Source organism: Chiroxiphia lanceolata, chromosome 2 (genome assembly GCF_009829145.1).
Source record: "Chiroxiphia lanceolata isolate bChiLan1 chromosome 2, bChiLan1.pri, whole genome shotgun sequence".
In the NCBI taxonomy this organism is placed as follows: Eukaryota; Metazoa; Chordata; class Aves; order Passeriformes; family Pipridae; genus Chiroxiphia; species Chiroxiphia lanceolata.
This window is the reverse complement of record NC_045638.1, coordinates 78,845,541-78,862,471: the sequence shown is the minus strand read 5'-3', so window position 1 is coordinate 78,862,471 and position 16,931 is coordinate 78,845,541. Positions and strand designations below refer to the sequence as shown.

General features: G+C 39.9%; 1 protein-coding gene across 8 annotated transcripts in view; it reads left to right on the top strand.

Annotated features, from left to right (window-relative positions):
- YAP1 (Yes1 associated transcriptional regulator) overlaps positions 1-16,931 on the top strand; it is a 94,537-nt gene that overhangs the window by 44,362 nt on the left and 33,244 nt on the right. For all 8 annotated transcript variants that reach the window (XM_032679872.1, XM_032679871.1, XM_032679873.1 and 5 more), the window contains exon 3: positions 10,439-10,554. In XM_032679872.1, coding sequence (XP_032535763.1) covers positions 10,439-10,554 — 116 coding nt within the window. The remainder of the gene's footprint in view (positions 1-10,438; positions 10,555-16,931) is intronic.

Genomic DNA, 16,931 nt, shown 5'->3' with positions numbered 1-16,931 from the left:
GTAATACAGCTACTACCAAAAAAAATCCACTTAGTGCAGGGAAGAATAATGTAATGTTGATGTCAGTTATGTCCATTTAGACATTGCCTGTGCTGCTATTTAAAATAGAGGGAAACATCTTTTACCTGTGGAGAATGTCCTGTTTTAGTACTTAACTTGATAATTAAAAATGCGCAGTGTTTATAGTAAGTTATCCTGATGCATGTACTGTAGATAGGAACAAAATTAAGTCCTATATTCCTTCCTCTAGTACTAGGATTGGTTCCAAGTACTAGGTTCTTGTACTAGGATTGGTTCTAGTACTAGAATTGGTTCCTCTAGTATTAGGATTGGAACCAAGCTGATGCCAGGCCAAACACAACCCTCAGGCTTCAGTTCAATCACTGCCACAGAGTGCAGCTGGGACTACTTGTATGTCTATGATGGAGACTCCATTTATGCTCCCTTACTGGCAGCTTTCAGGTAAGTCCCCCTTGGTAAGGCTCTTAATGATATTTTTAATTTAGAACCTGACTTAAATGTGGCTTCTAACAGTGTCAGATATATTCCAGGGATCCAAATATCTAACCCTGCAAGTGCAGCAATATAGCCAGTGTGTCCTTTTGTGCAGTTGTCATCACGATAAACAATTAAGGAGTTGTTTTTTGCTGTTACAATGAACAAATCGTGTCACTGCACTGTGGCATGGAAGTGTTATGTTTTCATTTCCAAATCCTGAGTGTTTGAGAGACAGAAAAATTACTGTCATGTGGCTGGACTGGAGATGATTTGGAGTGTAGGGTCCTCCTGGAACAGGCTCCCCAGGGAATGGTCACGGCCCCAGGACTGCCAGAGCTAAAGGAATGTTTGGAAAATGCTTCCAGGCACAGGGTGAGATTGTTGGGGTGTCTGTGCAGGGCCAGGGCTTGAACTGGATGATCCTGGTGGGTCCCTTCTAGCTCAGGATATTCTGTGATTCTGTGAAAGGAGAAAACTGCCCCATTGTGATGAGCTTTGAACGTGAATTATGAGTTAAACTTGTAGTGTGTCAGTGCTGACAGAAGGGAAAAACCAATTCATATTGGAGACACAAGGAGCTCAATATACAAATGTGTATGGATACACATGGATCTCAGTATACAAATGTGTATGGATACACATGGATCTCAGTATACAAATGTGTATGGATACACAGGGATCTCACTATACAAATATACTGGATACACCTGGATCTCAATATACAAATGTGTATGGATACACAAGGATCTCAATATACAAATGTGTATGGATACACATGGATCTCAATATACAAATATATCTGGATACACATGGATCTCAATATACAAATATACTGGATACACATGGATCTCAGTATACAAATGTGTATGGATACACATGGATCTCAATATACAAATGTGTATGGATACACATGGATCTCAGTATACAAATGTATATAGATACACCTGGATCTCAATATACAAATGTGTATGGATACACAAGGATCTCAATATACAAATATATATGGATACACCTGGATCTCAATATACAAATGTATATGGATACACCTGGATCTCAATATAGAAATGTATATAGATACACCTGGATCTCAATATAGAAATGTATATGGATACACCTGGATCTGAATATACAAATGTGTATGGTTACACATGGATCTCAGTATACAAATGTATATGGATACACATGGATCTCAATATACAAATATATGTGGATACACCTGGATCTCAATATACAAATGTGTATGGATACACATGGATCTCAATATAGAAATATGTATGGATACACAAGGATCTCAATATACAAATGTATATGGATACACCTGGATCTCAATATACAAATGTATATGGATAAACTTGGATCTCAGTATACAAATGTATATGGATACACCTGGATCTCAGTATACAAATGTATATGGATACACCTGGATCTCAGTATACAAATGTATATGGATACACCTGGATCTCAATATACAAATGTATATGGATACACCTGTATCTCAGTATACAAATGTATATGGATACACCTGGATCTCAATATACAAATGTATATGGATACACCTGGATCTCAATATACAAATGTATATGGATACACCTGGATCTCAATATACAAATGTATATGGATACACCTGGATCTCAATATACAAATGTATATGGATACACCTGTATCTCAGTATACAAATGTATATGGATACACCTGGATCTCAATATACAAATGTGTATGGATACATCTGGATCTCAGTATACAAATGTATCTGGATACACATGGATTTCAATATAGAAATATATCTGGATACACATGGATCTAAATATACAAATGTATGTGGATACACCTGGATCTCAATATACAATCACTAGGAAGTCTGGACCTGAGGACAAGCGACCTTAATTACAATAACACTTTGGAACGAGGAAAAAAAAATTCAATTATTTTCATTAATTGCTTCTTTATATGGCATTTGAATTTCATCTTCATTAGCACTGAGCTGTGGTATTCAGTAATCCAAGTTCAGGAAATGGCAGATGCTTCTCATACAGAGGTTTGCCATTCCGGGTTTGGGGGAGGGGAAGGGTGTCGAGGGGGCCGTGGGGGTCCTCAGACTGGCAGGAATGCGAGCGGGGCAGTCCTGTATGAAACATTACAGGTGAGCAATGCACCTGTAGATTTGTGGCAACACAGTAAGGATGAGGTCAGGGTGGATAATGGGATCTTTTAGAATGTTGGAGGTCCCGGCCGGGCTGGGACCTTGTAAGGCCCCCCAGCCTTGGATGGGTACAGGGGCCAGAATGGTTTGTCTGTTTGTTTGTTTTTGGCTCACCTGCGGCTACTGCCCAGGTTCGGCATGTTCTGGATATATTTGCTTTGTTCTGTTACACCCTGACAGGGTGGTTGAGACAAAGGGGTGTTCCTGGATATTTCCTGGAAATTGTATATAGATAGGTGATAGCAAAGTAGGAAATGTAAGATATGCCCTGTCCTAGTTAGAACATTTGGGACCAGTTCATCGTTATGGGTGTAACCCAAAACTGTGTATTCTATAGCTTTCCATGCTGTTTCCCAGAAACTGTTATCAATGAACCCTCTGCCCATAGAGCCTGACTCCTCAGGCTATAGACTAGGTGTTAAGAGGCCTGTGAGATAGGAGGATGCTCTTGTCCTCACACCCTTTGTGGAACTCCCTACCCTGAGGGAAGTACTGGGCATTCCTGCCTGAACTGGAGAATATATAATCTTGGAGTCTTAGAACTGTTTTAACCACTCGTGGGATCCAGAGGAGGACTGCAGATCACCACTCTCAACCAAACTGCAACCACCACTCTCGACTGGACTGCAACCACCACTTTTCAACCAGACTGCAACCATAACTCTTGACCGGACTGCAATCACCTCTCTTGACCAGACTGCAACAGCACTCTCACCAACAGGTTTTCCTCTTTCCTTTTACTTTGGACTAGGGGGCCCAAAGAACACCACTCTGTTCATGCCCCAGGGTGCTGGGTTATACATTTGAGTTTTGTGGGTTAAAACCAATTGTTTGTCTGTATAATCGTACTTATTGTATTATTTCATTAAATTGTTATTCTGACTTATAATCTCTCTTTTGAGTTGAGTTCTTTTCCCCTACTGGTTTACCTTTAAACCAGCACAGCCCAAATCATTCTAATAGGAATGAAACCTGTGTACCCCTATGTGGTTGCGAGCTACGCTGGCGATGGTACATGCCTTTGGTAGGGTCACCCATGCCAGACAGGTCAAAACTGTAGGACCAGATACAATACATTCTTGGGCAGGATGGGCTCGTTAGCCTTCTGGCAGTCATCCTAGGAGAAGGACAACTCTAATCCCAAACCCGGGCAGATGGAGCTCGCTTAGCCCTGTAAGGCCATCCATCTAAGAGAAGGTCACTCTAATTAAACCTACGTTCTGAGGACCTCACTGCCACCGTCCAAGCTTGCTCGGCCCTGGCAGATGAACCTCAGGATTAAAGGGTGGGTTCAGTTCCGCGCATACTGCATCTCACCTAAAAAATCCATTGCGCAGGCTTGAAGGCTTTACCCACATGCAAAAAGTCCTGTAGCAACGGGTGAGGGTCGAAACGGCAGGTGAAAGGTGCACTGGAAGCTGCAAACCCAACCCTGCATGCAGGCGGTTCAGGATATTGGTCATTTGAGACTGACCGGAGATGACAGTCTCTTGGGGCAGCACCCTGAACGACCAAGGAACCTTTTCAAGGACAGCACTGCTTGCTCCACTCGGAGAGGGGCCTAGAAAAGGTGGCCTAAACAAAGCTCATCTCCACTTTCACCCGGTTGGTTAACCGCAGGCCAACGGGCATCTTCTCTCAATGCGGTTGCACAAAGATCAAAAGACAAAGGCATACACCTGCCTCCAAAGGTGTACCTAAATTAACTCTAGCATGTTGGAACATCAGAACCATGTTCAATTCTGCGGATGGCGGACGTCCTGAGCGATGTTCTGCCCTAATTGCCCATGAACTGGCCCGTCTCAACATCAACATTGCTGCTCTCAGTGAAGTTCGCCTTCATGAAGAAGGCAGCCTCAGAGAACATGGTGCCGGTTACACACTCTTTTGGTCAGGTAAGCCCAGAATCGAAAAGCATCTCTCAGGAGTTGGCTTCATGATCAAAAACTCCATTGTTCCTAAACTCAAAAATCTGCTGACAGGTTACTCTGACCGCATTATCTCCCTACGCCTTCCACTAAACAACAAGCAACATGTTGTCGTCTTAAGTATATATGCCCCAACTCTCCAAACTGACCCTGCTGAAAAAGATAAATTGTACACTGACCTGCGCAGCCTTACCCAAAAGGTGCCTGCAGATGATAAGATCATTATCCTTGGTGATTTCAACGCCAGAATAGGAAAGAATTTGAAGACTGGAAAGGAATATTAGGCAAGCATGGTGTTGGAAACTGCAACGATAATGGTCGACTTCTGCTAGAATTCTGTGCGGAGCAACAGCTCACCATCACTAATACTATCTTTCAGCAGAAAAATAGTCTGAAGACAACCTGGATGCACCCCAGATCTAAGCATTGGCACCTCATTGATTATGTCTTGGTGCAGTGGAGAGATGTCCGTGATGTCCACCATACCCGTGTGATGCCCAGCGCAGAATGCCAAACAGACCATCAGCTTGTGTGCTGTAAACTCAACTTCAGTCTCAAATTCAAACCTAAAAGGGGCAATATCCCAAGGAGAAGACTCCAAGTTAACAGTCTCCAATCAGCCACAGTAAGAGACAGATTCCAGGCTAACCTTCAAACTAGGCTCGAAAACCATTCCACAGATTCTGCAGATTCCTCTCCTGAAACAATTTGGCATCATATTAAAAACAGCATCCTGCAATCCTCTGAAGAATCCTTAGGGTTCTCCCTCAAGAAGAACAAGGACTGGTTTGATGAAAACAATCAAGAAATCCAGGATTTGTTGATGAAGAAGAGAACCGCCCACCAAGCACACTTTGCACTACCATCCTGTCACGCAAGAAAAACGGCCTTTCATCTTGCATGCAGCAAACTCCAACAGAAACTCCGTGACATCCAGAACAAGTGGTGGATCAGTCTAGCTGAAAAAACACAATTATGTGCAGATACGGGTGATCACAAAGGATTCTATGAGACCCTGAAAACAGCATACGGGCCTACATACCAGGTCCAAAGCCCCCTACTCAGCGCTGATGGTCAAACGCTTCTAACAGATAAAACCTCCATTCTGAATCGATGGTCTGAACACTTTCAGACTCTTTTCAGTACCAACCATGTAGTCCAAGACTCAGCAATTCAGTCCATCACACAACAACTGGGGAAATAAGAATTGGATACTGCCCCCACTTTAGGAGAAACCCTCAAGGCCATACAGCAGCTGAAAATCGGCAAGGCAGCTGGGGTTGATGGAATTCCACCCAATGTCTGGCAACATGGGGGCCTTGCACTCCATGCCTAAATTTCATGAGTTTGTGGTGGGCTGTTGGGAACTAGACGAACTACCATCTGACCTTCGTGATGCAGTCATCATCACTTTGTATAAGAAGAAAGGTACTAAATCAGACTGCTCAAATTACCGTGGTATTACTCTGCTCTCCATTGCTGGCAAAATCCTGGCAAGAATACTCTTGAACAGACTAATACCTGCTATAGCAGAAGGAATTCTACCTGAAAGTCAGTGTGGTTTCAGAACCAACAGGAGTACCACAGACATGGTATTTGTTCTCAGACAACTGCAAGAGAAGTGTAGGAAACAGAACAAAGGTCTCTATGTAACCTTTGTTGACCTCACCAAGGCTTTCGATACTGTGAGCAGAAAAGGTCTGTGGCAGATTTTGGAACATCTAGGTTGTCCCCCCAAGTTCTTTAAAATGATCATCTCACTCCGTGAGGATCAACGCAGCCAAGTCAGATATGGCAATGCACTTTCTGAGCCCTTTCTAATAACTGATGGTATGAAACAAGGCTGCGTTCTCACACCAACCCTATTCACAGTCTTTTTCAGCATGATGCTCCAAAGGGCCACTGCAGGCCTCGATGATCAGGACGATATCTACATTCAATACCGTACTGATGGAAGCCTTTTCAACCTGAGGCGACTGAAGGCCCACACTAAGACCTTCAACCATCTTGTCTGGGAGCTGCTTTATGCTGATGACGCCACCCTTGTTGCCCACACAGAAACAGGTCTGCAGCGTTTAACATCCTGCTTTGCAGACTCTGCTGAGCTTTTTGGACTGGAAGTCAGCTTAAAGAAGACAGAAGTTCTCTATCAGCCAGCACCTCAGGAAGTCTTCCATCATCCCCATATCACCATTGGCGAATCAGAGTTCGAATCAGTCCAGCAGTTTAATTACCTAGGTAGCCTCATCTTCTCGGATGGTAAGATTGATGGAGAGATAGACAACAGGTTAGCAAAGGCATACAGTGCCTTCGGAAAGCTTCATAAAAGAGTTTGGCAAAATAAACATTTGAAGAAAAGTACCAAGATCAGTGTTTACAGAGCCATAGTGCTGTCTACTCTCTTATGCAGATCTGAATCATGGGTCATCTACCGCCACCACCTGCGACTCCTAGATCACTTCCATCAATGCTGCCTCTGCACAACCCTAAACATCCACTGGTCAGATTATGTGACCAATACATCTGTTCTAGAACAAGCAGCAGTCACAAGTATTGAGGCCATGTTACTGAGAACACAGCTGCATTGGGCAGGGCACATCTCAAGGATGAAGGACCACTGCCTCCCTAAGATCTTGCTTTATGGTGAACTTGCCACTGGCTGCCACAAGAGAGGAGCCCCAAAGAGAAGATACAAGGACTCTCTGAAACAACATCTCAGCCTTGACCATATTGATCAACATAACTGGTCTGCTCTGGCCTCCAATCGGGAGGTCTGGAGACACACCATCTATAACGCTGCTGATGCTTTTGAGAACGCACACAGGATCACCCTTGAGGAGAAAAGACAACACAGAAAGAATTGTGCCTTGCAGAATTTACCAGCTAAGGAGTCTTTCTGCTGTGCCTTTTGCAACTGGACATGCCTGTCTCGTATTGGCCTTTTTAGCCACCAGCGTGCTTGCAACAGACGTAGGTAGAGCCCTTCCCAAATCTTCGTTCATGAAGCCCAGCCATGATTTGATTTTGAGTACTAGGATTTCTTTAAACATTTCATCCATATGAATGGGGTTTGCCTACTTTGTATTCCATAAAATGGTGAGCATGTTTTGAAATTTGTGGAAAAGAACTGATCTGTCGTGATGTGTTTTGGGTGGTTTCTTAGTATCTAGCATTCAAACACTCAGGATATGTAGCAGGTAGATACATAGAAGGACTGTGATTTGTTGGAGATTGAAGAGAAAGGTTTTGAGGGAAGGTGTAGGGAAAATGGATATGCAGGTCAGGAAGCACAGAGCTGAGTGGGAGGGGAAAAAAAGAAGTTTGCCTTCTTGAACCAGTCATATGATTAGTATGATATTGATATAATCAGCTTACTTTTGAGACTTTTCTTCCATGGTTCTTTGCTCTACGATGACTACTGGTTGGAGTTTAGTTGGTCAAGTAAGGAACATGCTGACTTTTCTCAAGTGATACTCAGCTAGGGAAAAGTTGGAAGCTGCTGCTGTCTAAAATAGCTATCTGTGTTAAAAACTCCATATGAACATTAACTATACTTAGCATGGTATGCTTAAGCAGTCTTGAGGAATTGATAATGCTCTCCTTGTGCTCAAATTGGAGGTACTTCTAAAATTGCTTCTTTTATAGTCCGTTCATCCATCCTGTATTCAGATCTGTATTGAAAAATTGGTGACTGTTGTTTCACTGTGTTCCCACAGTTGATTGCAAAAAGTGGTTTTGTAGTGCAGGGAAACAAAAGCTTTTCCTTCTGTTTCTTACTCTACACTCAAATAGCATATAAAAAGAAAAGCTATAAATTATGTACCTTAGGTAGACATAAGTTCATAGTGTTACATGGAATTTTATAGGAGTTAAATGGAAATAAATGAACGTGTTATCATGGGTGCAGTGGTGTTTTCCCAGTTTCCACTATTCCCAGAATTGAGTTGAGCAAATATAACAAATCAGAAATGGAGGGGAGGAGTAACACATGCTGGTACTGTAATTTAAACACATGGTCTGTGAAATATTACTGTGCACTGTTTTTACATCTGTGTTATCTTTACCTGTTTTCATTGCTTTGCAAAATTGACCAGCAGAAAAGTGAGAAAGCATTCTCCAGTATGAAGGTTTATGTATAGTCCAGTATATATAGGGTAGTCTTTACTATGCTGTTCCATGTTTTATAAATAAATAGGCTAAAAAAAGAAATAAAGAAATCATGCTGTATGTGGCATGTTTCTCAGTGGAGCTGAATATTTGAAAACATACACAACCAGAGATGCAGTGTGCTTACAGTACCTTGCTGAGGTTTAAACCCAGCCACCAAACAGTTTAAATCATTGGTGTGACAATCAGAGGGAAGTCATGTTCATCCAAAACATAGCCCAGTACTAGCCACTGGGCTAGTAGTGAAGAAAATTAACTCTATCCCAGACAAAACCAGCACATATCTGTATTAAATGAGCTGTACTGTGACCCTACTACAGTGTGTCTGTAACTCTTTGACCTGGAATTGTTCATGTGCATGTTTAGAGAGGGTAAAATATATATATCTTAAAACAGTTTTAGAAACCAGTTTGTGGTATGTTCTACCTTATAACAGAAAGTACTTTCAGTGATTAGAATGTGATAAGTAATTCTATATCAGTAATTGTTTTGGTGAGTACTGTCCCATTTTATGTTCTTCTGAATTTATTGTGTTGGTTTTGCTGAAGTAAATGAAAATGGGTTTTCCATGTAATCCAGAAAAACTTAATTTTAAGGATAATTAATCTAAGAAAAGAATGGTACCAAGTTAATGATGCATTGGATTCGAATTGATAAAAAAAAAGTCTGAATATGAGTTTCAGTTGATACCAGTTCTAAATGAATGGATAATCAACTTTGTTGTCAATGTTCAGTGTGTATTGGGAGTTGTATTTTTGTCAACATGTACTTCTCAGTGTTGCTTAATTACATAAAGATAGCATTGATGCTTGTTACGAATAACCTACATTTGTTGTTCATTAGCAAAACATGCTAATCACATAGCCAAAAGGTGAAGTAATCATTCATTACACATTTGTATTTTCATTGAATTGAATACGTTTATGAATGACAGTGCTGAATGTACTTTCCATTTTTTTCGAAACAGAAGTTAGGCTCTGCAAAGGGCTGGGTGGATTACTTGGCAGTCTCACTGTCCTGATCTTTTCACGTTAAGTTGAAAGGCAGCTGCACATCACTTTTACATTACTGCTTTAGTGTGAATGGTTACTTAAATTGCCACAGAGAGATCGTTCAGTTGTTAGGGGTGAGTGGAATAATCTGAGGACAAGGTCTATGCACGGCAAATTTGGGAAGACTAGTGGTTACTTTACTAACCAGCTCATTACCACTCCCTAAGCACTGAATATGAACTCATCATGCCAAGGTACTGGACTGTGCTTGAGATTCCAGACATAACTGGCTTTGTTTGAAAGCCTGTGAAGTCACATTTAAAAATGGCAAATCAATGAGAAGAGGGAAGAGAATGTTTAATTCAAGGATACAACATCTAGTTATGGTACAACAGTCTAGATTACGATATTCATGATAAACCTTATCTCCCGCTCTGATTGCTACAGCTGTTGGTTGGAAAAGTGATGGTAGCCAGGGTAAGGGTTTGAGAATCTGACATACAGTGATGCTTGGAGAGAATCCAAATGTTCTTGTTTGTTTTTGAATGTGGCTGTTGTTGGCAGGCTTAACTTTTTGTTGTTAAACTTTCTGTGTGAGCAGGTCATTGCTGTGAATGCATGACTGTCCTAACTCTCGCTTTGTTTTGTCTTAGTCATATTGATCAAACAACAACATGGCAAGATCCTAGGAAGGCCATGCTCTCCCAGATGAATGTTACAGCTCCCACTAGTCCTTCTGTGCAGCAGAACATCATGAACTCAGCATCGGGTAAGCAAAATCTGTATTTTTGAAAAAATCATGCAAATAAACTACAAGCTATTGTAATTGGGGAACAACATTTAAGAAATGTTCTTCTAGTTATCCTGGTTTAAAACTTTAAATTTGTTCATGTCTGATGCATCAAGCAAGAAGCTGATACTTGAAGTAAGAGATTTTTTATAATGATTGTGTTCATAATAGTCATGTTTTTATAATATTTATATTTATGCTGTAGTTCTTTGATTTGTGGTTTTTTTTCAAATGAATGGTTCAAATTTCTTAGGAAGCAGAATTTGTGTCTAGTTTCTTCTGGCTAAAAATGCTGTTAAATTGATAAAGACCAGAATTTCCATTAAATTAATGTCAATTTACATTAAAGCTTTTGTACTTCTTCACTGTTCTTCTGCCTCCCCTTACTGACTGGATGTAGTATACTGCCATTTATTTACATTTCCTACATTATTATGAACATCTCATTTTTTCCTGTCTTCTCTAAATGCATCAAGCGAACACCTAGAAAATCCTGTTTAGAAGCAGAGATGTTTTGGTTTTCCTCTTGTTTTTCTATTATTTCCAAAATCCAGTATCATAATGATCATTTCTATAGCTGAGGAAGTCTGATTTCTTTTCCTGGAATACAGAATTGTTTTCAGCTGGTCTGGGGGGGCCATCACTAGGTAGCAGTAAAATGTTCTTGTTCTTGCTATAGAACCTGCTGTATGTTTTCAGAGCTCTCTTGTCCTTATTATGCAGACAGCAAGCAGATAAATTTGGTGCCATGCAACTTTGAATGCTATGGTCTTTCCCTTGCTTTGTCACCTTCTGTCTGTCACTGAGGTTCACGTTATATTTATTTTCTCACAGTCTAATTGTATTTTGTGTATGTCTGCTGTTCCTCTACTACACAAAGGTTATTCTCCGGTGCTGCTCTTTGTGGTCCGTTTAGGCAGCTTTGTTTCATGCTGCAATTCATGTGCTGCAGACAATACTGAAAGATTAACAGGCGTGACCAAACTGTGCTGTTCATGACTGAGTAGTAGAGGGGAAGTTAATCAAACTTTTTGCTGGCTAGGCCAGGAGGCTGGATTATCCTGAAACAAATGAGTCCTGTTCAAGTTCAGGAAGTCGTGATTCACAGCAATTAAGGTCTCAGGCTCTTATATGAAAATAAAATAGCTTGATTATTTTTTCTGTAAATCTGTCTCAGGAAACCTGCAGCAATAGAGATGACATGTTTTTGCAGGGACACTTCTGAAGAACAGAGAATAGGAGAAAGGAAACAATTCCCTTGGTCTATCTTGCTTTTTGGCTTATCTTGTTTGTGCTAAAACAAGGTGCTTGCTGTTTCAATATTGACATAAATTCTGTATTTTCAGTTAACTCCTCAAACCTTCAGTTGTACCAAGAATTAATAGGAAAAAAATACTGATAGTAAAGTAGGATTCATTTTAGGTACTTAAAAAGAAATTAAGAGTCCTTAGCAAAAAAATTACCTTTAATTGTAACAAGGTAACAAACTAGAAGAGAACCTAGCAATCACTACACAAGGATTATATTTGAAAGAAAATAAAGAATTTACATGTAATTGCCTGATGTGTGTGAGTGAGTGGTGCCACGTGGTTACTGTTGCTCATGCAATAAAAAACAGCTCAGATGTTTAAGTGGGTTGTCTTGTGATTTGAGAAAGCACTTATTTAAACACAAGTTTATTGAACATTTATTTTTAATTTCACATATCATACTGTGTTGAATATTAACTGAAAATCATGTAAAGTTTTTTTCCACCAGTGCTCTGAGTTGGATAAAGTGCATGAAGAACTCAGAACTTCTCTGTATACTGAGTTGCATGTTTACATGGTGTTAGGGTTTTTTTTAAGCTTAAATCAGTTGAGGTAGTATGACTTGGAACTGCCTCTTTGGATGCATCTGCTTACCCTTATCTTATTTGCTATTAACAAAAGTCTGCTTGGAATTAAATAATTATGAACCTGCATTTATTGGGTACAGTTCTTTTTCTGATACCTGATTTGGCAAATGTTTAGTACTAACTTTAAATTATGACTGTATATTTATTTTTCCTAAAGTCTCTTATATCTCTTTTTGTTGTTTTTTACTACTGAGTTCACAGTAGCTTATGCTTCCATGGTGGCCTCTTAAAAATCTTTGAGAGAAATGGAAAAATCAAGTAACTCTTGTACCATTTCAGCATAGTGGAACTTAAATCTTAGTGTCAACGTCATGGCTATAAGACTGCTTAATGTTCTAATTTGGATATTCATCCTCAAGAACTGGGAAATAAAGCTGAGACCTTTAAGACAGAAGTTTCCTGTTATGAAATATTGCTGGCAATGAAACATTCCCTAGTGCTATGAGAGTCTTTCACGAAAGATATTGGGAAAAACTGAGTGTAAGTATTGTGATAGCTGGAGGTCACTGGCTTGCAAAAATAGGTCTGAAATGCCACAAGGGAAAATGTTTTGCTTTCTGTATAGACCTTGTATAGTGCTTGTTAATTGTAACCCTTAATCAAAGTTACTGTCCGAGTTTTAGTGTACCACCATAGGAGCTTGTGAGTAAAGTTACTGTGATAAAACGCAAAAGAGATTTTTGGGAGCTGTCTCGAAAGTCTTTAGGAGCTTTAACTGTTTAACCAGAATTAGAATTCCCATCATTAGCTAGAATTAAGAACAGGAAAACAAACAGAAGAGGCAGAGAGAGGAGACCTCTGAAAGCTGCTGTGTGCATATTGGAGATAAATCTGTTGTCTTTTTGGATAAATAGGGAAAGTAGAACCCAGAGAAAATGGGAAGAAAGCATAACTAGAAGGTGTGGTAAGGGTAAGGGCAAGTCAAAAGATTGTTTAAAATATAAAAATGGGAAAGATGTAGTTTAGCATGAGGTTGAAATTTTTAGGTTGTTTTAAGAAATTCCATCTCTTCACGCACCTAAGACTGGATGAGAACCCATGTATCTTTCTGCATGTAATGTTCCTTTGAGGAAGTTAATAGAAATCTGATCCAGCTTTATCTGTTCCTGGCGTGATTTAGTGAATGAATAATTTTTTGAGTGTTAGTTAGCATGCTACCTTTACGAGAAGGCACCAGAGTGAAAAGTGAGGGTTTTTTTTTTTTTGTCTCAGTCCTGCTGATCTTAGCTTGCTACACATAATCAACTAAAATAATTTGGGCCATATGTATGCAGAGAAAGCAGCCCAGTGCTCTTTTATATGGCATTTATTGATTAATCTTCTGTGAAATACAATTGCATATTCACATAAGTAGTGGGAAGGAAACAATCCGGTTAATTGTAAATATCCCACATGTATATAAAAATTATTTGTGACTGTTCTGATTTTTTTTGTTGTTTCTAACCATTTTTTCCCTGAAGGTATTACAGAAGAAACTATGTTCTTCTGTCTTCATTTAAAACAAACAAACAAAAGTAATAATAATGGTACATTGTTCTTCTGAGGAACATCTCCTACACATCTCTTACTGAGGTAAAATTATACATTTGAAAATAAACAGTGGCTGTTTCTTACACAATTGCAGTTGATATAACAGAGGTGGGCTAGTAATTGTAGTTACATACTTTGGTTCTTCAGATACTTTTACTTTCTGAATCATGTTTGACAGCACTGCTTACTTTAGCCTCTTCCGCTTGTGCACAGACCTTAGATAATTAGCTTTGGAGCAGATTACTTGTCTTTGTCCTCTTTTGTCTTCAGTCTTATGTGGCAGTTTTCAATTGGGTTTCCCAATGAGAGTTTATTGACCTAGTGCAATTCTTTTGTCTCTTAAGTTGAGACTGTAGTGCCATGTTAAAGGTTGGTAGGAAAATGAACACTCGAATTCATAACTTACGGGTGATAGGAGGGTAAGAAGGAATATGCCAGTAAATAAAACAAGTTCTAGCTGTTCTCTTAGGTTCTTGCTCACTTCAGTTAGATGTTTCTCCTCTGCGAGAAACATCTCAGGCTTACTACAAATTCTGCTTTGTGTACAGTCAACACTATATATGATCTGTTGTGAAAATCAAGTTTCTAAGTATTTCCATGACAGTGATGTTCATTGCTTTCTTCATCTGCAAAAAACGCCCCTTTTTAAATAGTGTCCATTTGTAATTTTTACTAATTTGACAGGATAAATATCTACTCTAGGTAAATTTTGTAGACTTCGCTATAATTTTAAAAAGTTTTGGAATTACAGTGTCAGTGCACGAAGGGAAAAATTTCAGCTGTCACAGAAAAAGATTAGGAAAGTTCTTGGAGATCAGTGTTTGTATTAGGTGAGGTGATTCCTGTTGTTGAATATAGGTGTTCTGGTTCCTTCGTTGTCTATACATATTCTTTTAGTATATAGATACAACTGCCCTCTAATATGCATTGACCTTTTGATAAAATATGGCTTTCTTTATATTTATTTTACAATTAAATCTAAGAAACTGTAGGGACTCAGAAGACTCCTTGTGTATCCCAGTATAGTTGGAACCTCTACTAAATTTTTTCTTTGTTACTCTTGCTGTTGTTCTCTGCCAGCAGCAAGCTCTGCTTTGCATTCCATGTTTCATGGCATATGAGAAGGTAAATAAAATCTCACAAAATGTGGAGACATGCACCAAAGAGACATGTACACAAGCTTTTGAAATTACATGTTATTTATATTAAGTTACACCATTATATGAATATTTAGTTACAGAAGAATACCTTATCAGTAGTTATGTACAGATGGCTTACATTTGGAAATTGGAATTTAATTTTTTTATGACTTTGTCCTTAAAAGTACCACAGTGCAGGGTGAGTTGCCTAGAAGGGTTGTCTCTTCCTTTGCAAATAATCTCATAGAATTGTAAACTTATGATTGTGATAGTGTTCTATTGACCTAAGAAGCACCAAACAGAACTGGTAGGAGCCCATATCACAGGGATATTGTTGGTGGGCAGACTGGAAAAGTACTTGAAAGATATTTTGGTACTTAGTAAGCAGACAGAATCTAGTTCAAGGAATAACTTGAGATAGAATCATAGAATATCCTGAGTTTAGAAGGGATCCACAAGGATCATTGAAGTCCAGCTCCTGACCCCTACGCATGAATGTCCCAAGAATCCCACCATATACCCAAGAGCATTGGGCAAATGCTTCTTGAACTCTGGCAGACTTGATACTTTGACCACTTCCCTGGAGAGCCTCTTCCAGTGCCGAGCATACTTGGAGGCCAAGGGACTATTCATGGCCTCTTTAGCTTTTAGGTCTATGTGTGTCTTCAGTGCTTTATTTAAAAGTTTGTAGACTATGGCGCTCACTAAATGGGCTGTTTTCAGTAACAGGATCTGTCCATCACACCAGGTTAGATGTCTGGACTAAATGGACCTTTGGTTAGACCCATCATTGCTGTTTCTGTACCACGTGGGCTACAGTAACTGTGGAAATTTAGTGAGAAGGTCTGAAGAGCAGCAATATAGGGCTTAGATAACTGAAGTCACAAAAGCTAGTGCTGGAAATTCTGTTCCTATTGAGCCTTTTGGGTGAAAAGGGACATGTAATTGTGAAGGAATTTTCCTACATGCACTGGATGAATGTGCCTGCTATTCCTCAGCATGGTTTTCCGTCTTTCCTCTGGTACTTGCCTCTAATACAGAGTTTGTCAGACAACCAGTTAGAAAATCAGACTTCTTGTTTCACAGTTACTCACAAAAACCAAACAGGAATTACAGAAAGCAGTACTAATCAATTTTTGAACTACCATTTCAACATGTAAGGATGACAGCAGAAATTTGAGAGCAGTTTGTTGTCCAAGAAGAAAACAACGCTGTTAATGCCAAAAGTTTGTACAGAGAAAAGTTCTGTTTCTGCAGTCATTGATGGCACTTAGCAAGGAAAGTTTGCTGCTGTGACAGCCAGGTGAGCAGATGGACCTTTCCTGTCTTGTTCCACAGCTGTGCATTTTATTTGGAAGAAGAACCTTGCCCGGGTTTGTCTCCAGTAAGCTAGTACTCATCAGATCACTGAATCTCACAAGTAGAATTGTTCCCAGGTAGGTGGACTGATCAGCTCCTGGTAACCTGCTTCAAAGGCATTTTGTTCTTATTTGTCACGAAGGAACATGCTGGACCAGTATTGACTTCAGTGTTCAGCAGGACTGACACCCCAAGGCTGGTTTTGTTTTTCCGAGAGCCAGATGGAGGTTTTTTTGGCTTTGCAGTTCAAAAGAGAATTTCTTGCTGAGTTTCTGCAAATGATGTGTGGCTTAGATGGACTCTGAAGAGAATGGTAGGGAGAAGGTCTCCCACGTGGCTAGTGTGTTGGCTTAGCAGTCAAGGAAAGTTTTCGGTTCTTCATTGGCTTCTGCACTTAGATGATGGGGGCCATGTCACTGTGCTCCTGTGCC